Source organism: Phalacrocorax carbo, chromosome 24, assembly GCF_963921805.1.
Source record: "Phalacrocorax carbo chromosome 24, bPhaCar2.1, whole genome shotgun sequence".
Taxonomy (NCBI): Eukaryota; Metazoa; Chordata; class Aves; order Suliformes; family Phalacrocoracidae; genus Phalacrocorax; species Phalacrocorax carbo.
The window spans coordinates 4,138,118-4,162,362 of NC_087536.1; the positions used below are offsets into that span (position 1 = coordinate 4,138,118).

At 43.9% G+C, this 24,245-nt stretch overlaps 1 protein-coding gene across 1 annotated transcript; it reads left to right on the forward strand.

Moving 5' to 3' along the window:
• Positions 1-5,571: 5,571 nt before the first annotated feature.
• Positions 5,572-23,776, forward strand: ADRA1A (adrenoceptor alpha 1A). Its single transcript, XM_009513905.2, has 2 exons — positions 5,572-6,983; positions 21,817-23,776. The coding sequence occupies exons 1-2, from the start codon at positions 6,101-6,103 to the stop codon at positions 22,326-22,328; spliced, it is 1,395 nt and encodes a 464-aa protein (XP_009512200.1). The 5' UTR covers positions 5,572-6,100; the 3' UTR covers positions 22,329-23,776.
• The last annotated feature ends 469 nt before the right edge of the window (positions 23,777-24,245 follow it).

A 24,245-nucleotide genomic window follows, 5' to 3' on the forward strand; every position in this document is an offset into this window, starting at 1 on the left:
TTGTTTCAGCAGTAGGTAAAAATCAATCTTCCTGAGGCTACAAAATAGCCCTGTCCTCTGTATGTGGTTAGACTTTATCAGATCATCCAGGTAATAAATCAAACCAGGAAATTCTTCACGAGTTACATAAAAATAAGCATTCTAACAGCTTCTCTATGCAATTAGGCAGACCTGCAGCTGTACACAAAACCCAGTGGTCCAAATCTTCATCTGTTCTGAATTAAGAAAGTCCCCTTAGCTTTAATGAAGCTGTCTTGATTTATGCAAAAGCATGGATCTTGTTTACCCAGCATTAACCTATGCTTAAGTGGTTTAGGAACATGGTGAACAAGTCCCTATGAACCGAGATAGAAAATTTTGGACACTTCTAATACTTGGACATCTCATTATTGGAGTATGACTTCAGCAGGCAGAGCTATCTTGTTTGATAACTTCAGCCCTTTTTTCCCCAACACTTTTTTAACTCACAGTTTGAATGCTCACTTTGACTTCTCCAAATGACTTGTATCGTTTTTCTCTTTACTTCATTTATCTAGTACATATAGATCTTTCCATTAACGTCACCCCTAGATTTAAACATTGTTCTACTTGCAAATGAGGCTGTTCAGGATAAGTAAATAATCAGTACTGAATACATGCTGCTGTCGTCCAGGTCTCAGACCACATGTAGCAGTATCCTCCAAGGTCCCTATTCTCAATGCAAACTGATTATCTTCAATCTATGAGCAGCTGCAGCCAACAGCAGCTATGCTGGGTTGATTTTTTCCTCTTTTTCTATTTTTAAATATTCAGAAGATTGTAATTTATCTTCAACACAGCTGTGCCATAAGCTTCAGGCTGTCGAAGTTTTAAAAGGCAAAGGAATGAGTATGCTTCCAGCTTCAAGTTTAATAGACAACATTTAATATCACTTGCCTGTGGTGGTGGTGGTGTTCTTCCTTACCCAAGCACAGGCTAAGCCCTTACTAAACCCTGAGTCATGATTTCTCCAAGCAATATTTTTTCCACTACTTTCTGAAGAGGTGAATAACTAATCATGGCAAAGCCTAGAGCACCTTGGAGAAGTTATTCCACTCCTGGTCCCAGACACAGGCTGCCTGCATGGTCTGGCACTGAGTGAAGCAGATTAACGATGGCACTTTATGAAATGGTATCGGACACACAAGCAATGGGATGCTGGGCCTTTGTATGACACACTTGTAATGAAAAGACAATACTGGCCAAAAGCCAGGATTTAAGCTTCTGATTTTAATGGAGCTAGCAAATAACAAAGGGCCAGAGGCTTCAAAATGGCTGAGCATTGCCTGGAGCCCTCCCTTGGGGACCCTCTTGTATTAACGAGTAAAATTTACTCATAGAAAGCATAGGCTCTTGTTTGTGTTGAGTGCTGCCTAGACAGAGCAGATACAACCCCTACTCCAGCAGGATTACAGTCCAAGCAAACAAGAGAAGGGAGAAAAAAGCATTCTTTCCTCTGCTTTACAGATAGGGAAGATATGCTTAGAAATAGACTCGTCAAAGCTCACCAAAGAAGGTTGCAGGAGAAACAAGGACCACATCCAGGACTCTTGTTCCTTCCCCTGCCAGAACTGGGAGACCTGCCTTTCTCTGCAGGTCTTAGCTGTAGAAAAACCATGTTGGCTGGGACCCTACAGGACATTTAATCCTCTCAGTAGGAAATGAAAGCTAAGTAAAAAACTGTGACAGGTCTTTACCTAATCTGTTCCTAAAAGCTCCCAGTGCTGGATATTCATAACCTGTACAGGCAGTCTTTCACCTGCCTTCAGGGATGCAAAGTTTGAGATTAAACAGCTCCCCCTCTCCCAGCCTCATAGGTCACGTCCTCTAGACTTTTATCGTTCTCATGCTTTCTCCTGAACTCTTTCCAGTTACTCCAAAGATTTTAAAATGGACATGTGTAACACCAGCCTATGCCTTGCCAAATCTACATACAAAGATTGCTTCATAAACCTTAGAGGTGGCAGTAATCCTGCCCTGTCCATCTTCACCTGATAACATAGACTAGCAGTACCTTGCTCAGTGCCCCTTCTGACCTTGGGCTGTTAGTGGTCTGTGGGCGTAGTTCTTCACTGCGACGCATTACTTTTTCTCTGAGGATTTTAGGAAAAAGATCTACTGTCTGGCACTTCCTTCTGCTTCCCTCCACTCCAGAAAGACGTCCTCTAACAAGGGTATTACTCATAGATGAGCTGATACTTTGAGTACAGTGTTAATGACTAAAGCTATGAACATAAATTTATTTCCATTGTGCATTTAAGAGCTTGGAACAAGCCACCAGCATGGAGCAGGTAGAAACAAAACCCTCCACTGGGTTCATCTCGCTTCCCTCCCCCGAGTCATTTAGAATCATTTTCCAATTGATCGAGTGAAATAGAGTTGCCTCATCCTCAGATGGGCATCTAAAATAGGTCTGCTGAATCACGGTCTTTAAGGGTCTTGAGTAACTCAAGCTTTCCTTGATTCCTTTAGACTTCACTCTCTCCCAACATCCTTGGTTACCTGGGGGAGGCCCGCGGTACAGCCTGACACTGGTCCGTGCAGGGGCTCAGGTTAGCTCAGGATCTCTCAGCAGCCTTCAGAAACAAGTCTTACATCCATAGAGCAAATAGCACTGGTGCCGAGAAAACCGTGGAGAAATGGAAGCTGAGCGTTTACAAATCACCTCACATTTTTGCGGTTTGCAAGGATCTCAAAGTTAATTTGAATTCTCACCTCCCTTCCCCCTGCCTTGTGATTTCCTCTCACAGGTTCTTTTGTTCTAGAAGACAGACTGCAAATGATACAGTTGCTGGAACTGTCATAAGGTAAGGATGACTACGCTTTCCCAAACTCTTTGCCTAATTTGTGCAAATTGCACATTCCTTTTATGTTGCTGCTCTCATATTTTTCCTTCAAGTAGCAATATCTATCCAAGAAGAAAGCAGAGAGAGCAAAGGTGTTGGAACAGCTATCAGGGCTACTGACAAACCCAGCTCTGCCTTCAGTGCTCTCCTGGGGGAATCTGAGCCTCACTGTTAAGTTTGCTTGTCTTCAGGAAACACATGAATCAAACAAACTTTCCCTCTCAGAATTACTGCCGAGGAGGAGGAGGAGGAGGAGTCTGTCCTGCAAGAGCAGGCACATGGTTCCTCTGCTTCCCTGGGGCTATAGGAATTGCTTTCCCTTGGCTGTAAAATGCCAATCTGTGTTCTGCTCCCCCCTTCCTTTCACTTCAGGACCCCAGTTTTCTATTAATCTGTTCATCATCAGTGACTTGGGGCACTTTAAAAAAAAAAAAGGCAGTTAAAAGAGTAATGTGAAAAAATCAGCCTCACCTCAACATTCTGCTCAAAGCATTTCATACTTAAAGCCCCATCTCCAGGTTAGCTGTGCTACCTACCCCCACGCTTTGTCCCACCATGCAGATTACATGGTCACTGTACCTGTGTCTCCTTGTTATTTTCTTCATGTTCAGTTTGCCTGGCAGACAATTCTTTTTGTATCACAAGAATTACTTGTTAGCCTATAAACAGGAGCTTGTTAGCCGGCTTTCTGATCTCTGCAGGAACCGGTAGCTCGCACGGAAAAGTGGAATTTAAAACACCACTTGTCATCAGATTAAGTGCTCTTTCTTTCTGAGCAATACGGGAATGGCAGGGGATTACGGTAATGGCAAGGGTACTGCCTGCTACATCAGCACAGCAGTAAAGTTACTGCTGCTCCTTGACAGTGTGGAGCTGAGCACTGCAACTGGGGAGGGATCATCCCTTGAGGGATGCTGGAGTCAAGCCCCTCACAAGCATTGGCATCCGGGGAATCAGGGCAACTGGGAGCTGTCAGAATACTACGGGGGCAATAAAGGGAGAAAAGCAATGGATTTGTAGGCGTGGAGTCCCATCCCTGCATGAAGAGAGGAGCCTGCTGTGCTGTGCTGTGATTCTCCTTTCCAGATGCTCAGAGAAGCTGTGCTGCCTTCTAGAGACTAGAGAGGTGAGTGTGGATTGGGGCAGGCACAAGGGTCTAGTACATGCCCTTCCCCAAACCATCTCTCTCCACAGGTTGAGTATTTTCTGGTTGGTTTGGAGCATGAATCTCTGTCAGTCCTTTCTGCTGCATCTCCTTGACTTACTGAGAAGTTTTGTTTCATGTGCTTAAAATAGTTTCATAATTTCTTAATATTCTAGTCTACCATCAACCCTATAATGACCACAGTTATAATGGTTAGAGATGTTCAATGCTACAGTCACTCTTCATTGATGTGCTTAGTAAATTCTGTCCTTTTCTTTCTTGGAATTATTCTTCAACTTGTTCCCTCTTGCAGCAAAGAAAATACAAAAATCCAATTTCTTTTCAGTGCACGGAAGGCAAATTCCCACAGTGCAATACCTTTTCATCTCCCCTCCCCCCTCCTCCCTGCCTGTGAGCTGGGAATTTCAGGAGTTCAGAGTTTTAAATGCCTTTGCCTGCAGGAAAATTCAGTTCTGAGATTCAGCTGTGACAGTTGTTACTGCTCGGTGTTTGCGTAAAGTGTGATCTGAGGGACCCGTCTGACAGACCTAATATTAGGACACTTACAGAGTCTTACCTTATCTCGGATTTAACAGGACTAGTCTTAATAGTGGTTTTTCACGTCTGATCAATATTTTGGATGGGAACACTACATCCACACCCAGGTGCTGTGAAAGGCTTTTCAGCCCACCCTCGCAGCCTTCCCCTTCGTGTCCCCTGTGCCTCAGTTCCCAGGCTTATCCTCACTTTTCCATCTGATGTACCTTTTCTCCATATTTAGTCAGCTAACACTGAGCTTGGCTTCCAGATACTCTGAAATGTTGTGTCACTCAGTAGGAAACTTGTTCCTTGCAACATCTTCTGCCCGGCAGGAATTACTTTTCCCTATAGATTTCTAAAATGGGCAGTTCAGCTGGACTAATGAGCCGTCCAGTGGGTAAAGGAGTTACTTAATAAAGAAATCAGACTAAATTCTGGACTTATAAATCTGCTTCACAGTTTGTAGTCCTGAATTGTGTCCCGCAGGTTTCTGTATCTCCTAGAGCCGGTGCCTGCGTGTGAACTGATAATTAGGATTGATTGCTACCCCTAAAGGAGAATGGGCTGCTGCTGGGAACGTGGTGAGAAAATTCAGGCAACAAAATCCACGTTGGTCTGTTAGTTGTTGTTAAACAATACTGGGCTGAAAAAGGTTGGTTCCACTGGCTGGAGCCAGCCCGAGGAAGGCTCCCTAAAATAGCCTCCCTCTCTATTCTTATATGGGAACCATAGCACTAAGTGAACATTGCTTCTGGGAATCATATTGTTTGTGTCTCTGCCTCCTTCAGGGGTTGATGATCTGCAAAGAGCACAACAGCGTGCATCACTGACGCGGCAAACTTCGCTCTCCCCTTCAGAGCAAGCCAGAAGCTGAAGTAAACGAACTTTAATTGGCAGTCCAGGAGCGCAAGCAACAACTGCTCCACAGCATGGAGCAGCTTTGATTGACACTTCAGACCCTGAAGATGGGTAGCGGAAGGTATCTCTAATGACATTGCTGAGCAGACACAGCAGCAACAGCCTCCACCTTGTCAGGTTCTTCTAAGGCAGTTGTAAGACAGAATCAGGACTTACACAAGGTAATTAAAAGCATCAGTGATTTCCTTTTGGGAGAAATCTAACTTTGAGACCCTTTGGAGTATTTATGTTACTTAGATATTGAATCTTCCCCAAAAGGCAGAAATGATTTTAACCTGTGGTTGCAATATTTCACATCATGCAACCCTGGAAAGTAGAATAAATAGCCTCTGTTTTGTGTAGCCCCACTTCTGCACCCCAAGAAAAAATGCAAAAGGAGTTAAATTTGACTCGGAAATTTACTGTGCTATAACGGAAAGACTTACGGAGAAAGGTAGACTTTTCTAATATATTTCTGGATCCTTCTCATTGTTCCTGGTGCTGCACTTCTAAGACATCCTTAAAAACTCTTTTCCCTAGCAAAGCCAGGCAAATGTTGCCTGTAGAACTTTCTGACAACTGATCTCGTCACTCTTTCTACCTGAAAAGGGAGCAAAGTGCAACAGCCTCGCATGAACATTTTCAGCCACTCACCATGGCTTTCCTCCCTGGAAACAACTCCGACTGCTCCAACTGCACCCACTCTGTGGGGCCTGTGAACATTTCAAAGGCCATTTTACTAGGTGTTCTTCTAGGGGGGCTGATTGTTTTTGGGGTTTTGGGTAATATTCTGGTTATCCTCTCTGTAGCCTGCCACAGACACCTTCAGAGTGTCACCCACTATTACATAATTAACCTGGCTGTAGCTGACCTCCTCTTGACTTCCACTGTCCTGCCCTTCTCAGCTACTATGGAGATTTTGGGCTACTGGGTCTTTGGGAGAATCTTCTGCAACATCTGGGCAGCTGTTGATGTCCTTTGCTGCACTGCTTCCATTATGAGCCTTTGTATCATCTCGATAGACAGATACATCGGGGTGAGCTACCCACTGAGGTACCCAAGTATAGTGACAGAGAAGAGAGGCCTCCTGGCATTACTGTGTGTTTGGGCATTGTCTCTGGTGATATCGATCGGGCCTCTTTTCGGCTGGAAGGAACCAGCACCAGAAGATGAGACCATCTGTCAAATCACCGAGGAGCCTGGCTACGTGTTGTTCTCCGCTCTAGGCTCCTTCTACCTCCCCCTGACTATTATCTTAGTGATGTATTGCCGAGTGTACATAGTGGCCAAAAGGGAAAACAAAGGCCTGACTTCTGGTCTGAAGACAGAGAGATCTCATTCCGAAGAAGTAACTCTACGGATCCATCGTAAAAACGCTCCTGAAGCGAGCGGGTCGGCATCCAACCCCAAGAGCAAGCATCATTTTTCGGTGCGCCTCCTCAAGTTCTCCAGGGAAAAGAAAGCCGCCAAGACCCTGGGAATAGTTGTGGGATGCTTCGTTCTCTGCTGGCTTCCATTTTTTGTAGTAATGCCTCTCGGTAAGTAAAGCAAAACCCTCTCCCTTTTACAGCACTTTCCCCAGAGGGAGGGCCACGTTTGCGCCTGTGTACAGTGATGCTGACCAGAAAAACTCTAAGGGAATAATTTTCTATTGGAAAGCTGTCAAAATCAAAACATTCACCATCACAAAGCAGTGAGCATAAAAGAAATTATAGTCTCAAGTGAAACAAACCATCTCTGGTTCAAAGAGAAGTAACAGAAAGGGGTTAGTACTCTATTTCCATACAAAAAAGACTTTCAGAAATAGGACTGTTATTTTTGACCAACTCTGCTATAGGAACAATATCTTTAGGGGTGTCTGTGTTGATATCTAAGTTTGCAACCCATCCTCCAGGTGATATATATGTGTCAAGATAGAAATACATTCAGGGTCAAAGTAGCTTTTTACAAACTGGGGGCCAGACCTCCTGGCCACTAATAATTCCCAATATGGGGGGGGAATCAACTTCCTATCAGGAATTGTACACTATGAAATACCATACTCCAAACAAAATTAATTTTTTAAGTTATCATATGATCAGTCCAAATACAGCAGCAAGGATCCTTCAAACTGATTTTATACTTCTTCAGCTTGCATCTGTTGTGGAAACCCACTGAGCCCTCTGGCCAAACACTGCCCTCAGCCATCACGCTGAACAGGAATATTTATTCACCAGTTGTAATTCCAAAGGAGAGCAAAGTCAGGGATTTGTTCTGCTTTGCTATCACTGAAATATAAAGAAGTAATCAGAATTTTAATTAAAACTTGCTCAATCACCTTTGATGCCGTTTCAGGATTTAAAAGCAGAATACTAATTTCACACTTGGATCCGAGTGTGACGTATGCGGCCCATCACACTGAAGTGTGCTCTCAACAGCTGTACTAAAACTAAAATATTAGTTTCTGAAACACTGAGCCTTAAATGGGTGACTTGCTCAATTTCAGCAGCTTTTTTTTTTTTTTACAGAAAGGGCTTATGCTGTACAGGAAAAATAAAGTAAGATTGTGTGGAAGTTTTAGCCAGTAACAGAACAATGTGTATAATGAAGAAAAGGAAAAACCAGCCTCACCTAAACATGAAAAGAAAGATTTGGGGACTTTAGTTGTTTGTTTGGTGTTTGTTTTTTTTTTTAAACCTCATAAAAAGCTGCTCTATTTCAATTAACTTCTCTACTGGATTTACCAATATTACCGGGTTGTTTCACAAAAACCTGTCACTAATGTTGCCATGTGAAAAACACCAAAATACAGAGTCTTTTCGATTGCTCAATACTGGGAAGTGCTGGACTAAGAGATGGAGATGTTTCATGAGAAGGAGCCCTGAAAGGCCTGGCTCATGCTGTCCAGGATGTCAGCATGTTGGAATGCTGGTTGCCAAGATGCCTGAAACATACCCAAAAAGGGTTCGCAAGACTGCATCAAACACACTTTTCATCTGCAAACGTGGTTGCCCACATGGAGCTGTTGTTAATTAATTTGCTTTGGATTTAAGAATTCTTCTGGATTCAAGAGTAGCTTCGCATCTTTCTTTGATTCCTTAGAAGGAAGCTTTCTTGAGACTCGTTTCCCTATCTTTGCAGGGTTACTATGGTATTTTCAGAGCATATAAGTCTTTCAAAACCTATTTGCTACTTTTGTTTAAAGACAAAAAGTTATTAAACAGGCAAGTGACACAAAATAACCTGTCTTTGAAAATAACCAGGGAAACACCTTGAGGCAGACTGTCTCACCCAGAGCCAGACTCACCCAGAGATGACTGCATAGGGCAACCTATACCTCCACCATGCAGAACACTTCCCAAAAGACAGTACCCATTTTCAGACCTACTCCGCACGCAGGCGTAGGCAGGCAGAGGGAGGAGTGATCTGGCCAGGATCACACGGCAGATTAATTAGGGGCAGCGCTCGGGCTTGTCCAATGTTGCTGAAGCCAACGGCAGCTGTGGAGCTCACAGCACAGCTGGCTGGGCAGCGAGAACTTTGCTGTGCAGAAGACCAGCTCTGCAGCTTTGTGGCCATGGGACAGACCTATAACTGATCCCACCAGCCGCCAGCTGCTGCAGGTTACTTCAGTCATGTGTAGGAGTCAGAGCCTTTCAAGAGCTGGCCACACTCAACGAAGGCTGCCCATGAGACAGTCTTAAACTACGCTACATACCCCACTTCAGACAACTGGCAGCTGCTTACCATTCTATGCAGCAGGAGTTCCCAAAATGTAAGTCTACTTTACTGTGATCTACAACATCTTCAAGGACCCCACATCTATTAACATCAACCTTACTAGACAATAATCACTTTAAAACAAGAAACACCAGGCTTGTTAAACCATACAATAAATTGGGGTAAAAAGCTTTGGGGTGTAGGTACGAGAAGGGCAAGAGCAGTAGAAGGATATCGAGAGGGGGATAAAGGCATGACAACCATACAGTAATGCTGCTCATGGTACCCCTGCCATAAGACAATACCTTAACTGAAATTGGTGTGTGAAGTTGCCAGCTGAGAACTGCGCAAGTAATGACTTTCTTACCTTCTTAGAGTTTCATTCCAGGCAAAGGGTCATGCAACGGCTTTCAGTCCAATATACCTTCTTCTCACTTGGCTTTGACATTTGCGGAATAAGCCAGGGAATGATAATCCTGTTGCATGAAAAGAACTGAGGTTAAGACTTGTTTTTTCTCTGCACACTGGAGTGCAAACCCAACCTTCCCAAAACTTCTGTAAAATACAACTGTGCCAAAACAGCTGATTTCCCTGGAATAGGTCAGATTTTCATTCCTGCATGCACTTCCTCTCCCTCTTTAGATGTGACCCAGTGGATCCACTCCTAGTCTCAAAACTTTCCTGAAGAAGCTTCTTTGAGCTCAACATATCTTCACATATTGCTTAACCAAACCTTCCAAGACAAAGCTCAAATGCATCCCAACTAGATCTGCAATGTTTGTATTCCCCTATTTAAATCTTGGTTCCTCTGTAGATGCACAGCTTTCCTAGTGCAATGAAAGGTCCTTCTCCGTGATAGTTTAGGGAAGGCTTAGACCAACTGAAATGCAGGGTAAGAGGTAGCAATAGGCACCTAAAGAGGAGTTTAAACAGAGGCAGCAAGAACTATGAGATTCTTTGTCCATTAGCCTCTATATACAGCACCTGTTCTTAGGGAGGTCAAGTTCTGTCTCTGCTCTGCAGCAGCAGAAGTCCGATGGTATAAAGGACTTTTTATTCTGCAGACCTTCCTTTGAATTGCTGTAACACAAAATAAGCTGTAAACCCACTGCTGAATTCACTTTATTAGGTTGCAAAGACAGACTGATGGCCATGAACAGCTACAGCTCTCTGCAATTGCTTCCCAAGCAGAAGATTTTCAGATACGTCCACCAAGCTTTCCTCATTCTACACCAGGCATCCACCTTTCTAGAAGGATAAGTATAGAAGGGATATAATCAACAGAAGGAAGCGTTAATCTTCTGAATAAATTACTTGTCTGTTTAGGAGCTCTAAATGCTTTCACTGACTGACACTTGTTTAGTACAGGCTGACATTTGCTCCAAGCAGGCTATGAGAACATCCTACTCCAGCCAGGCAGTCTATTATTCAGCCCTTCAGAGAAGGTAGCTGGAGAGAATCCTTCCCTGGCCACTTTAGGGCTATTGCTCTCTTGCTTTCACATATCATCTTCCACACCTGTTGCATCATTTTCTTAATCTCTAATTTCTCTTCTGCAACAGTTAATCACCACACTCCCGACTGCTAGCCACTTATTAATCCCTTGAGCATCCCTATTTAACATCCCCTCATGTTAGATTTCATGGTGAGAATAAATTTAAAAGCTTTTTAGTGCTGTCCTTCACACTTGGGTTAGCCTGTGCCTGGCTCCTTTCTCAAAACATAACTGCACTAAAGCACTCTATTCAAATAGCTAGGAGGAGTGCAAGCCAGGTGTCCTGGACAGAGGATTACGCCCCATGCACTCCTTCACGTGAACAATAATACACTGCTTTACTGAAGGGAGTTAAGGTCTATGGTCTAGCTAGGAGGACTAGTAGATGATAGAGATGCATTTTGTTTTGTTCATTAGTGAAAACCTTCTCATCACCAAGTTTCTTCTTTCCAAGTAAGCTATAAAGTGAAGCCCTGCTTCTCTTCCCAAAGTTCTTTAAAATGTTGTTTGACATATTGCCAAAGTTCTTTAAGATCCTGGGGGGGGGGGGGAAATGCCCTAAAATAAGCAATATTGCTTTTCAAATTGGAGCAACCACATTCTCTTCAGCACCAGCAAACAGGGACTACTTGAAGCTGAACTAGAAACCTGAGACCAGGCTCCTAGAAGAACTCAAATTTCAAGGAGCAGCAAGCTCAGGGCTACTACAGGAAGGAGAACAAGCCAGGAACATAGACAACAGGGCAAGCAGCAGCCATGCCTCCACCAAAAGCACGCACTCACCATACCTGAGCAGAAGCAGGCAGAGGTGGCACCTACGACAGGTTCAGCTGACAGTCCAGTAACACCCACAAACACAAAACAACAAAACAGAGGCAACAAAACAAGCCTAAGCTTGCCTACATCATTCAAAGAGACAGAAAGAGAAGCCCCTGACCTTATATGCGGCTCCTAGGCCAAGGGGCAGAGGGTTTGTGGGTAGAGGCCACAGGTGAAGCTCATCTGGGCAGTTAAGGCTTGCTGGGCGCTGGCACTCTGCAATAGCAGCCTGCCACACAGCACCTTCCTGCCGCTTCTGGTTTTGCTTTGCCTCTTACGGTTGCTAGAAAGGGATATAGATGGATATAGAATGAAATACCCAGAGCCAGAAGAGTCCAGAAATTCAGTGCATGCCCATAGTGGCAGTGCCAGTTTTCAAGGTGATGCTGAGGATGATGTGACAACTGACAGAACAGACCTTTTCCTGTAGCTGCAAGACACTTACGGGTTGCTCTGGGGGTTTTTCAGGTGGTTTATTTTCAACACCACTTATGACAGCACTTGGAGGTTGTTTTGAGGTGAAATGTGCACAAAACTGATGGAAAAAAGGGCCGGGATGTTACAAAAATGGGCCTAAACTGGGATTGATGGTTCATCTTAACAAACCCTCAGAAGCAAACCAACCCACGGCTCTGTTGTTCACTTTCTGTGGCAAGCTCACTTACATCTATCTGGTTGTAAGTGTGTTCAGAAGCAGAAAGAAATAAAAAGGGAAGGTCTGAGTCGGGATGTCACAGGAGAAGAAACAATGCAGACTACTAAACCGGGCACGGGAGGGGAAGGCTTTTAGTATTTGTCAATCATTCTCATGATGAAGAGAGCAGAAAAGAAGACACACTGGAGGGTATTTATGTTTGTAGCAGAGTAGTAAATTGGTCCTGTGAACTGACACAAACACTGTCAAGGGAATCCCCTAATCCTGTCTACGTGCCTGTCTGCAGCTGGCTCCTAATTACTACTTTGTGGTTGTTTTTTAAATGGAGTCAAAGAGAATGGCGCTCTTCTTTCACTAGAGATAAACCAGAAAAATAAAATGCATGTTTCTATCTCTGCCATTGATGCAATGTCTCAGGAGGTCACAAGGTGAGGAGTAGGAACCTGCACCAACATCTGGAGGTTGGTGGATTTATCCGTGTTTTCCTGCGAGGTTCACATTTGTTGTGCATATCACCACGTGTTAGGTGTTCTAATAAGGTGGCTGATTTCACTATGGCACCTTGCCTGGGCTCCAGAGGCATGAGTTCATACCCGGTCCGCTCAGCGGTCAACGGGAAACTTCTTTTTGGAAGTCAAAGGTGGCCAGACATGACAGAAAAGCTGCAGTTGTTTGTATGTTACCAGATACAGAAATTCATTTACCTTAATCACGCCGCTAAGGCATGAATGGCCTGTCCTCGTCTGTGTTGCAGGGTCAACACAAAGCTCCCATTTTGTCTATTAGGGAACAGCATTTCCCAAAGGCCGTGCTTCGAGGGCACATCTGACTTGGGGTACTAGTGAAAAGCATATCAGGTATAGCTTTATGTCCTCTTGCTCTTTTCAAGGTCATCTGAGTCTTGATTCAGTGTGTTCTCCTGCCAGAACATGATCAGATCAACTCCCACAGTTTCTGGATGAGCCATCCCATCTCCTGCCCACTTACTGTCAAAGTAACTGGGCTTTCGACCGTGTTCCTTTGCCATCGTGAACCAGCATATGACAGAGTCGGGTCAGGGAAGTTAAGCCAGGGTCTCTGCTTTACCCATATCTTATCACAGAGGAGTTCAAATACCTGCTACTGTCTTGAAGTTTATACCCCGCAGTTCACTCTGTTCCTTACCTGCTGACTCCTGCAGACAGCGGTGTTTTAATGAGCAAAATCCGGGAACACCGTTTCAGAGTAACACACAGGATCCACTAGTGTGAGATACCCAGAGCAGTTTAAACATGGGGTTTTAGGGTCTTTGGGGGGCACAAAAAGGCAGTGCTTGTGATTTATCCATTCCCCACAGTTTTAAGCAGCAGTATAAGGGAACTACCACGGTGTGAGTTCAGCAGTGAGCTGGGATCCCTCAGTAACAGTTTAACTATAGGTGCTGAACAAAAAGTCACTAATTTCCTATAGAATCAAAATAATTTTGGTTGATGACACTGAAGCAATATTGTCTTATCCTGCGAAGGCCGTTTTAAAAAGGTGTTGCCACGTTGGGAGGGTAAATAAGTTTGCTGGTGGGGAAAATAAGGAAGAGAAAGCAAAGTTTTTCCTGGGGAAGAGAACTGTGACAAATTGTACCAGCCTTCCAGGGAATCACAGTGCAAAATATGGGACTACAGGTCCGCCTACAGAAGGTAGATAGCTTCACTTCTTTACATGAAGCACCTCTTTTCTTCTTTAGAATTGGATAGGTCATCTTGTAGTAATAAATAGATGCACAGGACCCTCCTGACCCTCCCACCCCTTTACTTGGAGGGCAGAGAGTAATGCAAGCAGCCCGTGCCCTCCCCTGATATCGTCATGGCTGGGTCATCCAGCTATTCAGAGAAGCAGGGATCTGAATCCCCTTTCTCTTCATTGTTCAACTGATAATAATATAATAAAATAAAATATAATTAATAAAAGCTGTGACAACCTAACCCTCAATATAGTTTTCCTAGCAGAAAATGCTGAATTCCAGCCACGGAGGAAATATTCAGAGCTAGATTCCTCCCATTAGCATTTCAGTGTCTTCCCTTGGTAACAAAAAGAAAAAAAAAAAAAACCAACAAATAAAGGGGGGTGTAGAAAAAGCCACAGCTCATTCTCTGGAGCACAGGTCAGGGAGAAAAAGGGTGTTTACACTTCTTGAGTCATGAAGCACAAGCATGTGTGTGTTAAGCCACTGAATGGGGAGAAAATAAGCCATGAAGATAAACAGCCAAGATATTTCCTTGGCAAGTTTGGGGGTTTTTTTGCTAATCACAAGGGGCATTTTTCATAAACACAGGCTGGAAAGGCTTTGTTGGTCTAGGTAGATAACTCAGCTACACTGAAGCCAATGGCAAAGTTCCTGCTGGCTTCCCTGTGGCCAACATTTCTCCACTGTTACCGAGTCCTGAGACGTTGCGTCCCACTGACTCATAACACAGCAAAGCAGCCGAAGGAATTGGCAATATTAATAGCATTTAAACTGAAAACAAGGGAGAGAGAGCGGAGCCGGTTGCGCTGCGTTTCGTGATTCACTTCTGTGGCTCTCCTGCGTGCACCGCCTGTCAGAGGAGGCTTGTCCTTGTCTTCAAAACGGTCCTGCTTTGTGCAGTCACCACTTTGAAGTCCCTGGAGGAAATGAACCAAGAATGTAACTTTTCACTTGCTCTCAAACGTCATAGCGCAATTTAGCATTTCTTAGTGGCTGAAAGGCGATGAGTGATTCTCCCACCCCACCCAGCAAATGTCAAGATTTGTCCTCCGTTTGGATACCTGAGGGACAGATACTCAGCTTCTGCTGAAGAAGATAATTCCTGTACTGCTAAACGCCAGGATTCCAAAATCACGACCGACAACCACATAGTGACAAACCCGTGAGACAGGCTGAGATAGACTCATCTTTTCAAACTATTCTCTGAACCACCTCCTTGGTTTTTTTAAAAATTTTAAATGAAAGCTAAGATTTTGTTCTAAGTGCATGACTCCGAGAGCGAGGGCTTCGGGATGAATATCAAATGTTTTAAAAATGCGAGCAATGAGATCCAGAATCATTCCACTTCAGTAACAGCACGGGAGGTGGAATTTCAATGACCATGAAACTGATGGGTAAAACAATGTGATTATTTGGCTTTACGTGGGTAACAAAACCTCAGTTTACCTTCCCATGGTTTTTTATCGGCTTTCTAAATCTGCAGCTGCCCACAGTGAATCTGGAAATAGTTGCTTGCTGAGATATTTGCCCTTTGCCAGAAATATCATCCATCGTAAGTGGGTACGATATGAAACAGAGCATAAATTAGGTCTGCAAAAATCCAAATAATCAGAGCACCATTCCCAGACTGACCCATTCCTGTGGCCTGTCCCTTCCACCTCTCACCTGTGTCCAAACACTCGCACCCTCCTGAATGCTTTTGCGGAGGAACGAGCTCCCACTCCTCCTGCAGCTATTACTATGGGTCGGGGATATCTGGGCACCAAGTCACTCTCATTTCCCCCCTCAATCAGCCACAGTGTCCCAGGCCCTGGGACAGGCACAGCTGTAAACATGCAAGACTTGCCAGATGCAGGCTTCTACCCTTCCTCGTGTCTACGAACCACTGTTCTGCATTTGTTACACGAATTTGATTGTACAAAACCCAGAAGCGTTTCCTACTGTTCAAGGGTTCTTTGGTCCCAATTTTTTGTTCCCACAGAAAATACTTTCCATAAGGGAGCAGCAGGGTGAGACGTGCTGGGAGAGCATATATGTACAGAGCGCAGCTGTTGCGTGTCTGCAGCAATACAGATATATATATATAAAAATATACTTTCCAAGGGGTGATTTGCGTTTGACCCGAGATGCAGTATGGAGTGCCAGTCTTATGGAATAAAGTTCAGTGCTAACACTGAGCTTGGGAACACAAGATGTAACGCATTTATCAATGTTTGTAGAGCGGACTGCTTCGCAAGAGTCCTAGGGTGCCCCTGGTACAGAGTTAATCCATGTGGGGACATCAGTGCTCCTCTGTGCCTCATCCTCTGGGTCTTCAGGGCAATTGCTCTGGAAGAGCTGCTGCCCTCTAGCTTGACCCCTTTAGGCAGATCCCAGGACCTCAGTTTTAAGCTTTGCCTCCCTGTAAACCAGACCGCTATCCCTGCCTCGAGTTCGCTGTGATTCCAGAGGCATCTGTCCTATACCTCAGAGGCAAGAGATGCTAGGATTTTTGTTTGACTTCTGTGCAAGGTTTAAAATAGGCACTTCTCCCCAATCCCTAGGACACTTTAAGCCCTGATATCATAACATTAACAAATACTGTTCGGTTCTCTGCTCACAGGGTGCACAGACACTGCTGTCGTCTCCTGAGCGGACTCTGGAGCTGCTGACTGAACTGTAGGCAGCTACTCGCTGCAATCTCTAAATACACGGGCATGGCTGCTTTGCAGGTTACTGCTGGTCTCTCCCCACGGGTGGGTGCAGCCCTGATCTCTCCCACACACTTACGTAGCCGTACACCCCTGCCTGCCTTCCCCGTGCTCTGACTCCATCACCAGATTTGTGTCATCCAACATAAAAGGGGGTAAAAAGTAGTGAACCTAAAGAGAGCCGCAAGATTTAGTAACAGAGGTGGATTTTAACACTGCCATGAGTCCATGGGTCTCAAAAATATATGGGATCTTATTCCCATGGTGCTGACGGAGACAACACAGAGTAAACAAATAACACAAGTTTCTGTAGTCTGGCAGCTTATAAATCCCTCTGTGCTGTCCATCAGTGAAACGATGCACATCAGTAGGTTTTTAAACAACCTATAATCAAGCAGCTCTGTAACTTCTGACAAATGACAAAGTCAAATTACATCTTTGTGACTGAATTGGCACTTACTCACCAGGAGGTACATGGAAAACTTATCTCTCAGATCTGAAGAAACTTCGGGTTGACAAACAGGAAAATAAATGATGAGGGAAGGGAATGCAATCCTAACAATTTCTGGAGTGAGTGATGAAATACTTAATGCCAAAGGATCTCAGGAGGCTAATAGTACATTTTATTTTATTTAATTTTCATATAACAAGCAATTGAATTGTGCTACTGACACTTGAGAGTACTCAACCTTTTGAAAACGAAGCAGGAATTACAGCTTCATTTAGTCAATCTACAATTCAAAGGCACTGAAAGATCAGTTGAAGTTTTCTTTACCGTTCCTCCAGCACAGACTGCAGGGGGACAATGGATGATGAAGCCTCTAAACTGTAATCAGTCTTGGCACTATTTATCATTTTACTCCTGACAGTGTACGGAGGAAGATGTTAAGGCCTGTGAATTGCATAGAGAATTAGTTTTAAGAAAAATTTTCACTTCTCAACTGCTGCTTCCTTTACCAGAGGATACCTGCGTGGCAGCGCTTTATTAATCTATGATTACACCTAGCCTAGAGTGAGAGAGTTGGAAAAGCTTGCTCTGGAGGATTAGGTGCTATAATAATTCTGTTTTCTCAGACCTGGCTGCTAGTAGGCAGGTGTCCAAACCCCAGTGGACACTAATAGGCAGCTCCTTGCCAAGGTCAAGGATTGAATGGACATGGACGCTGAACTGCTCACCCCGATTTCACCAAGTTTCTTTCGTACTGCCTACTGCTATGTAGGAAACAGGCAGTCTTACGCTGTATACCTTAACTAAAGAATTCACCACTCCGCTTGGTTGTTTAATCTCATGGTTAGTTATGGTCATTTTTTTTAAAAAAAAAAAAACGAAACACAAAGCTTGTGTTTTATTTCTACTTTGAGCTCATCTGACATGAGCTGCCAGCCTCTGCCCGGTTTGATGTTTCAACACACCGAACGAAACACTTTGTCACCAGGCTTAGCAGTGCTGTTTGAAAATGACTCCCACTTGCTACCAGATACATCAACCACTGATATTAATCATGACAGCAACATCACTGAATATTAAAGGCCTGGAAGAAAAGAATATATTCTTAGTATTCTGATTCCCCAAGGACTTGGAGAATAAGCTATTTTTCCCCTTTTGCCAGACCCTCAGGTAGCCAAAGGAAAAGATTAGGGCAAGTTTCTGAACTACAGAGGTAACCAGGTGTGTGCAAGTTGCTTTCTGTGGCCCTTTGAACAGGGCATCACACTTCCATAGAGGCACTAAGCAAATGCTAACATGTCAATAGTTCTTTCGAGCAGTCCCGCATCATACAGAAGGATTTTGCTCATTATACAGAGAAGAGGCAGAAGGTGAAATATTTTTTGCACCCTACGCAATAATTCAGTGGCTCAGGGTTTAGACACACTGATCTTGATTTATCTTGCTCTGGAAGTTGAATAAGCTGTCGGCATAAGAAGAGGGTCCCAATTATTTCTACTTTGGTTTTACATCTAGCTCTGTTACATACTGAGTCCATTGACTCTCAATTCCAACCTCAGTCTTTTCAAGATGCCACTGACAATATTTCTTCCTATTGACATTAGTACTTCCATTCATGGGACAACACACAGTTATAATGACGCCTGGAAGCAGAGCTTTAGCTGGTCTAAACTTGTGAAACATCACTGGCAAGCACAACCCAGTGCACAGCAGAGCAAAGCTACTGTCCCGAAGCCCAGGTTGTATCCACCACTGGAAAGAAAGAGATAGAGTGTGATGGGGTCTACAGATGGCAAAGTCTGTATGCTGTAAAAGCTACTTCGTTCTCTTTTCGCTGTGTGTTGTTCCAGGGCAACAAGTCTCTGCACCGATGGACCAAAAAAGGTTACATTAATAAATTAGCATGCAGATCCACACCCCAAAAAAAGAGCAAGAGACAGACTCTGACACTGGCTATTTTCTATTTTTAACAGACTTTGGCAAGGCACTAGCATTCCATTTAAAGTGAGCCAGAAGTTGCAGCAAACAGGAATTGTTATTGTTTACCCATTTTTACACTCAGCCTCACACAGCTGATTCCCTAAACTGAGATTTGTTTCACCTTTTGTCTTAACACAGAATGGGAAAGCAGTAGATATGCTGCAGTTAAATGAGGAAATAAAGGAAAAAATGAGCATGATTTGGGCATTTAGAAGCCTTTCATTATTCTTCATCTGCCAATGACTTCATCCAGAAGGTTCTTTGAGAACGTTATTTAGTTGTTCTTCACTGAAGGAAAAACAACATTAATTTGCTGAGAAAAATTCTAGGTTGTGGATATGCCTGCTCACTCCCTCTTAACGGGAAAACAGCGTTTGTGTTCTTTAGTGCAGCATTTTTCGTCTTAAAAACCGGCTGATACTGAAACTGATAGTGAAACTGCTCTACCTAGCTAGCGTGGAGCAACACAGAAGCAATCACGGGGGCAGCGAGACTCGTGCTGGATGCCCAGGTTGTAACTAGGGTCGGAACCAGAGGTTCAGCTGCTGCCAAAGGGCGAGCTCTCGTGGCATGTTCTGCACCGCCTTTGGGTATTCTCAGTCTCACTTCTCTGCTGCGCCAACGTACACCAGATGGCCTGGGTCTTAGGGGACTTTCCCCAGCTCAGAGATAACTGGAAGGTTTCTTACCCTGCCACATCTACTATTTCTTCCCCGGCAGCAGCGTGTCCTTCGGGCACATCAGCTCCGCTCAGAGGGTAGGAGCCGGTGCCTCGGCAAGAAGACGTCGCTTCGTGTTTCACAGCGGAGACCGTGTTCAGCAGAATGAGCAAGTCATTAATCACGCTGCACTATTTGTGTCTCTGGTTCAGGCAATATTTTGATACATTCTCACAACAGGCAAAACCACCCTGAGAATTCCTTTCTGCCTTCTCCCGCTTGGAAGCATTCGCTGCGCTTGCTGTAGCTTTGTTTGACAAAGATAGGAAGAAAAAGATTCAAATCGAAGTTCAGCAGCTCTCAGATTTAAATTAGAACACCCTCTGATTGCATGATTAGCTTTTCCTAAGCCAGGGGAGGTCCAATGAGCAGATCGATCCCTGTAAAGCTTAGGAGCTACTTACAGACGTAGTCGAACTGCAGAGGATGACAAATGTATCAATGCCTAAATCTTCCACAGTATTTCTTTCAACATGCACATGATACAATTTTTCTGGGGGGAAGCAGGAAGACAAGCATTTGTCAGGGCTAAAAGTTCTGGTTTTTATAAACCTGACTATAAAGTCCAAAACAAGACAATTATGTTTTCCGGGAAATTGTTTTCCTTCCTGTGCCCAACCTGATTGCAGACACTGGTATGATAGAGCCACCTCCCCCCTGCCGCCCCCCCGCCCCCCTTTCTTTTAAAGGAGGCAAGAAAGGACTTTTCCCCTTGACAACATACGGCAAATATTTTTCTCTTTCTCTGGTTCTACATTCATCCTGCAAAATCGGTCTTGGAAGTGCTGGTGTCACTTATTCCCACCCCAGCATCACACAGAGTTTAGTTTTCTGGCTCATTCACATTCAGACAATATTCGTTTTATTTCTAAGCAAAGGGAAGTACCAAATACGAGAATTACAGGATCTTGTTACAGTGGCCACTTTCCAGCGTCATTCAAGAAAAGCAACAAATTTCTAAACAGTTCTCTGGAAGCTGCAGTGTTGACTCTTTGATATCTTAAATGTCTCTCTCTCTCTCCATAAGTAAATGTCTTAAGCATTTACTGACATCCTATTCAAATTATTTAAAGTTAAAAACTTGTTTATACAAGCAATAAGGAGCTCAAGTTGTAGTCAAACAAAAACCCAAAGACTTGGCCTTAGGAAAAATGTTCCCAAGTTTTTAAATCAGCAGCTAATTCATAATTAAATCCTATGTTATCATCTATCATAATCTATTTTTTAAAAAGGATATTAGTAATGCTATTTAATTTTCAATTTGCATGGTCACTTGTAGCTGACTCGTGTTGTGCCAGGACAACGAGGACTAATGAATGCACAAATTTATGGCTCTGTCATTGACATGCTGAATAAGCTTTGTCAGAAAATTTCGAATGTTTGAATGCTATCCTGCCTTCTATAAAATAAAAAGCCCCACAGTACTTCCCTTACTAAGGAGCCAACTAAATTCTTACTCTTTGAATCGTCTCAGGGCAGTAACCTTGCAAGTATATATCAGTATATATACCGTGGCTGCCCACGAGACCCTCTCCAGTGTTCGCTGGCGTAAGAAGGAACCTTTCCTTTAACCTCTCTGAATTTTAGATGCATTCTAGGAGACCAAAAATGTGGAAAGCTAGGTTTTCTAAAGGTTTCGAGGGGAAATGAGTACCCAATACTTTGTATTTTTTAAGCCTTTAGCTGGGATGCAGTCAACTCAGTAATCCGAATTTTCACTTACTCTGGCTTCTAAAGTGACACCGTTTTCTTGCCATTTGAAACCCCTCTCAATGACCTCCTACACATGGCTGTAACTTGGCTAACTAAGCTTGAACTAGAAGTCCTGGAGGAAGCAATTTTCCTCTGTCACTTAATATCAGTCCTTTTGCTTGCCTCTCTGGCTGTAAATGGGAATACAATGCTTGTATAATAAAGTAGATGTCGTAAATTGATCGCTGATGGAATATCCATGTAATTGTATGACACCATATATTCTGAAAGACTGAAAGACTATTCTGAAAGTCCCTGCAGGATTTGGGCCTCAAGTCATAGATTTTCAAAGACAGAACAGAATCTTATTTATTTTTTCAATGTTTAAGTTTCTTTGGTTACCTGCAATTTCTCACTGCCTCTGCCTTAACACTCTGTGCATTTTCCATTTTAGGTTCTTTCTTTCCTGCAATCAAACCCCCGGACACACTTTTTAAAATAACATTTTGGCTTGGATATTTAAACAGCTGCATCAACCCCATAATCTATCCGTGCTCAAGTCAGGAGTTTAAGAAAGCGTTCCAGAATGTCCTGCGAGCGCAGTGCCTCCCAAGGAAGCAAGCAGCGAAGAAGCAATCCCCAAGTTTCAACCTCAACCATCCCACTAGCAAAAGCATGGAGAGCGGCAAAGGTGTGGTCCGTATTCCTGTCGGCTCAGGAGAAACCTTCTATAAGATTTCCAAGTCGGATGGGGTCTGTGAATGGAAGATATTCTCAGCTGTGCAAAGCATGCCTGCAAAAAATGCAGTTTCTAAAGACTGTACTGCTGCCAAAGTGAAAAGTAAGGGCTTCCTCCAGGAATGCTGCTGTGCAGGCACTTCGGGGAACCTTGTCCATGAAAATTGTAAAGTGCCAACCATTAAACTACACACCATCTCCCTCAGTGAAAATGGGGAGGATGTCTAAAGGACTGAATGTGCCCAGCAAACTCATGGCTCTGCTAACAGGATGCTGCTTTTTTGGTATTGGGAAGTAGTAGATGCTACAACAGTTGAAAGGATCCAGGTGAAACAAACAGCATCCTGTAAAACAGAGCTACAGCTTTTGAGGAGTGATGGCTTTGAGTGCTGGTAGCCTGAACAAAGCCCCTTAAAGACAGTAAATGACTTCAGTGCATGGTGAGCACCCTGCGGTCTTCCGAGAGACTGGCCTCTGCAAGTCATTTGCCTGACATTTAAAGGCTTTATTTTTCACTGTATTCCCCTGTTTCAGAGTTCCTACTGCTCTGATTTATGAGCAACAGGGGAGAGAGAGCAAACTACAGAGACCCATGCTGATTTCAGCATGGATACTTTTAGACAGCTCCACATATAGAGCCATTTTGTGATTCCGCTCCCCCAAAAAAGCTAAACCTCGACTCAACAGCTGGGAGAGCTGAGGTTGGGAGGCTCAGGTCTCGGGACAGTGTTTACAGATCTCTGCTTACTTTTTGTGAGGGGCTGTGGACAAGAATGTTCTCCTACCGTGTCCTGCCTCTTTTGTTCATGTCCAGGTCCTGGCTTGGCGAGGTCCTGCACGCCTTGTTGAAGAGAATAGGCAGCTCTTTGGATTTGCATCGTCAGCTGGGCAGCCTCATTGGTCCTCATGCCTGGGCCACACCAGGTGGGGATTTGGTCTTCTGTAACGCCCACAGGCTGCTTGTCCTCAGCCTGTCTTGAAAAGCAAGTCTCTTCAGCTCACAGGGCATAGCAAAACACGCCCAGGGCTCCTGCCCTGCTTGGAGTCGCTCTGAGTTTCCCTTTGTGCTGTGGATTTCAACAAACTCCATTGCCAAGGGAAGCTTGATCCAAGTGGCTGCACCCCACCTAGCTTCAGAGACCAACCAGAACGTTTCTTCTTTGTACAACCAACCTCCCAAATCTCCAAACAAAACCAAATGAAAATTTGCATGCATCCTAGGTTTGTTTGGAAGGTCTCTGTGCTTTGATGCGGGTCTAATAAAATTCAAAACTAGGTAAGTCATCATCAAATGAGGCTAAAAGAGGTCATTTTCCCTCATCCATTTGTTTTCCTTGTTCTGAATCCAGCAGGGACCTGCTTAAAAACTCAGTAACTCCTTGCTCAGGTGCCTGCTAGTCAGATCAGTGCCACAGTCACTGGAAAAGCTGCAGACATTTTGCTGTCTCCCTGCCCAGTGTTACGGTACATTCCTTTTCTGACTCCTTCAGTACCAAGTGCTCTAAGCTCTCTATGAGATCCTGGCTATCCTGGAGTCAGGAACTTTACCCTCGTTCTGAGCAGTGGGAATTAAGCACGTTAAATGGCTTAAAGACATACATCCCCATGAGAAAGGGCCATCCTTTGGGAATTTGGGAGAAAAGCATTTGGAAGCATGTTATATTTTAATATAGCTAATCCAAATAAATAAATAAATGAGCTGTTCAGCATCTGGAAGAAATAGTGGGAGGAATTCTCTGTACAATATTAGAAATAAGCAGCTCTTGACATAACTCCTCCTGAGCCTGCCAAGTAAGAATGCAGCTTCTTGAAACAACACATAAGTCTCAATGTCAGCTCCTGTTCTGAATATCTACTGGCTTGAAAAGGGAAAGGGCTTAAGAAAAGGTTAGCTTTTACAGGATAGGGCCTTGAAAGGACTCCTTGCTATTATTGACGAGGAATCATTGTTTATTCATCTCTCACTCAGTATTAAGTCCCCAGTGGCAAGAGAATTTCAGTCTTCGTATCTTTTATTTATGCATGAGGGAGATTTCTTTCCTCCTGCAAATACATATTTGCAGCTAGAACGTTACTGGACAATCTGCAAAAGGAAAACCTGATCCTTGCAGTTCTTGCCATACTGTTGCTTTGCAGAGTCCGGGA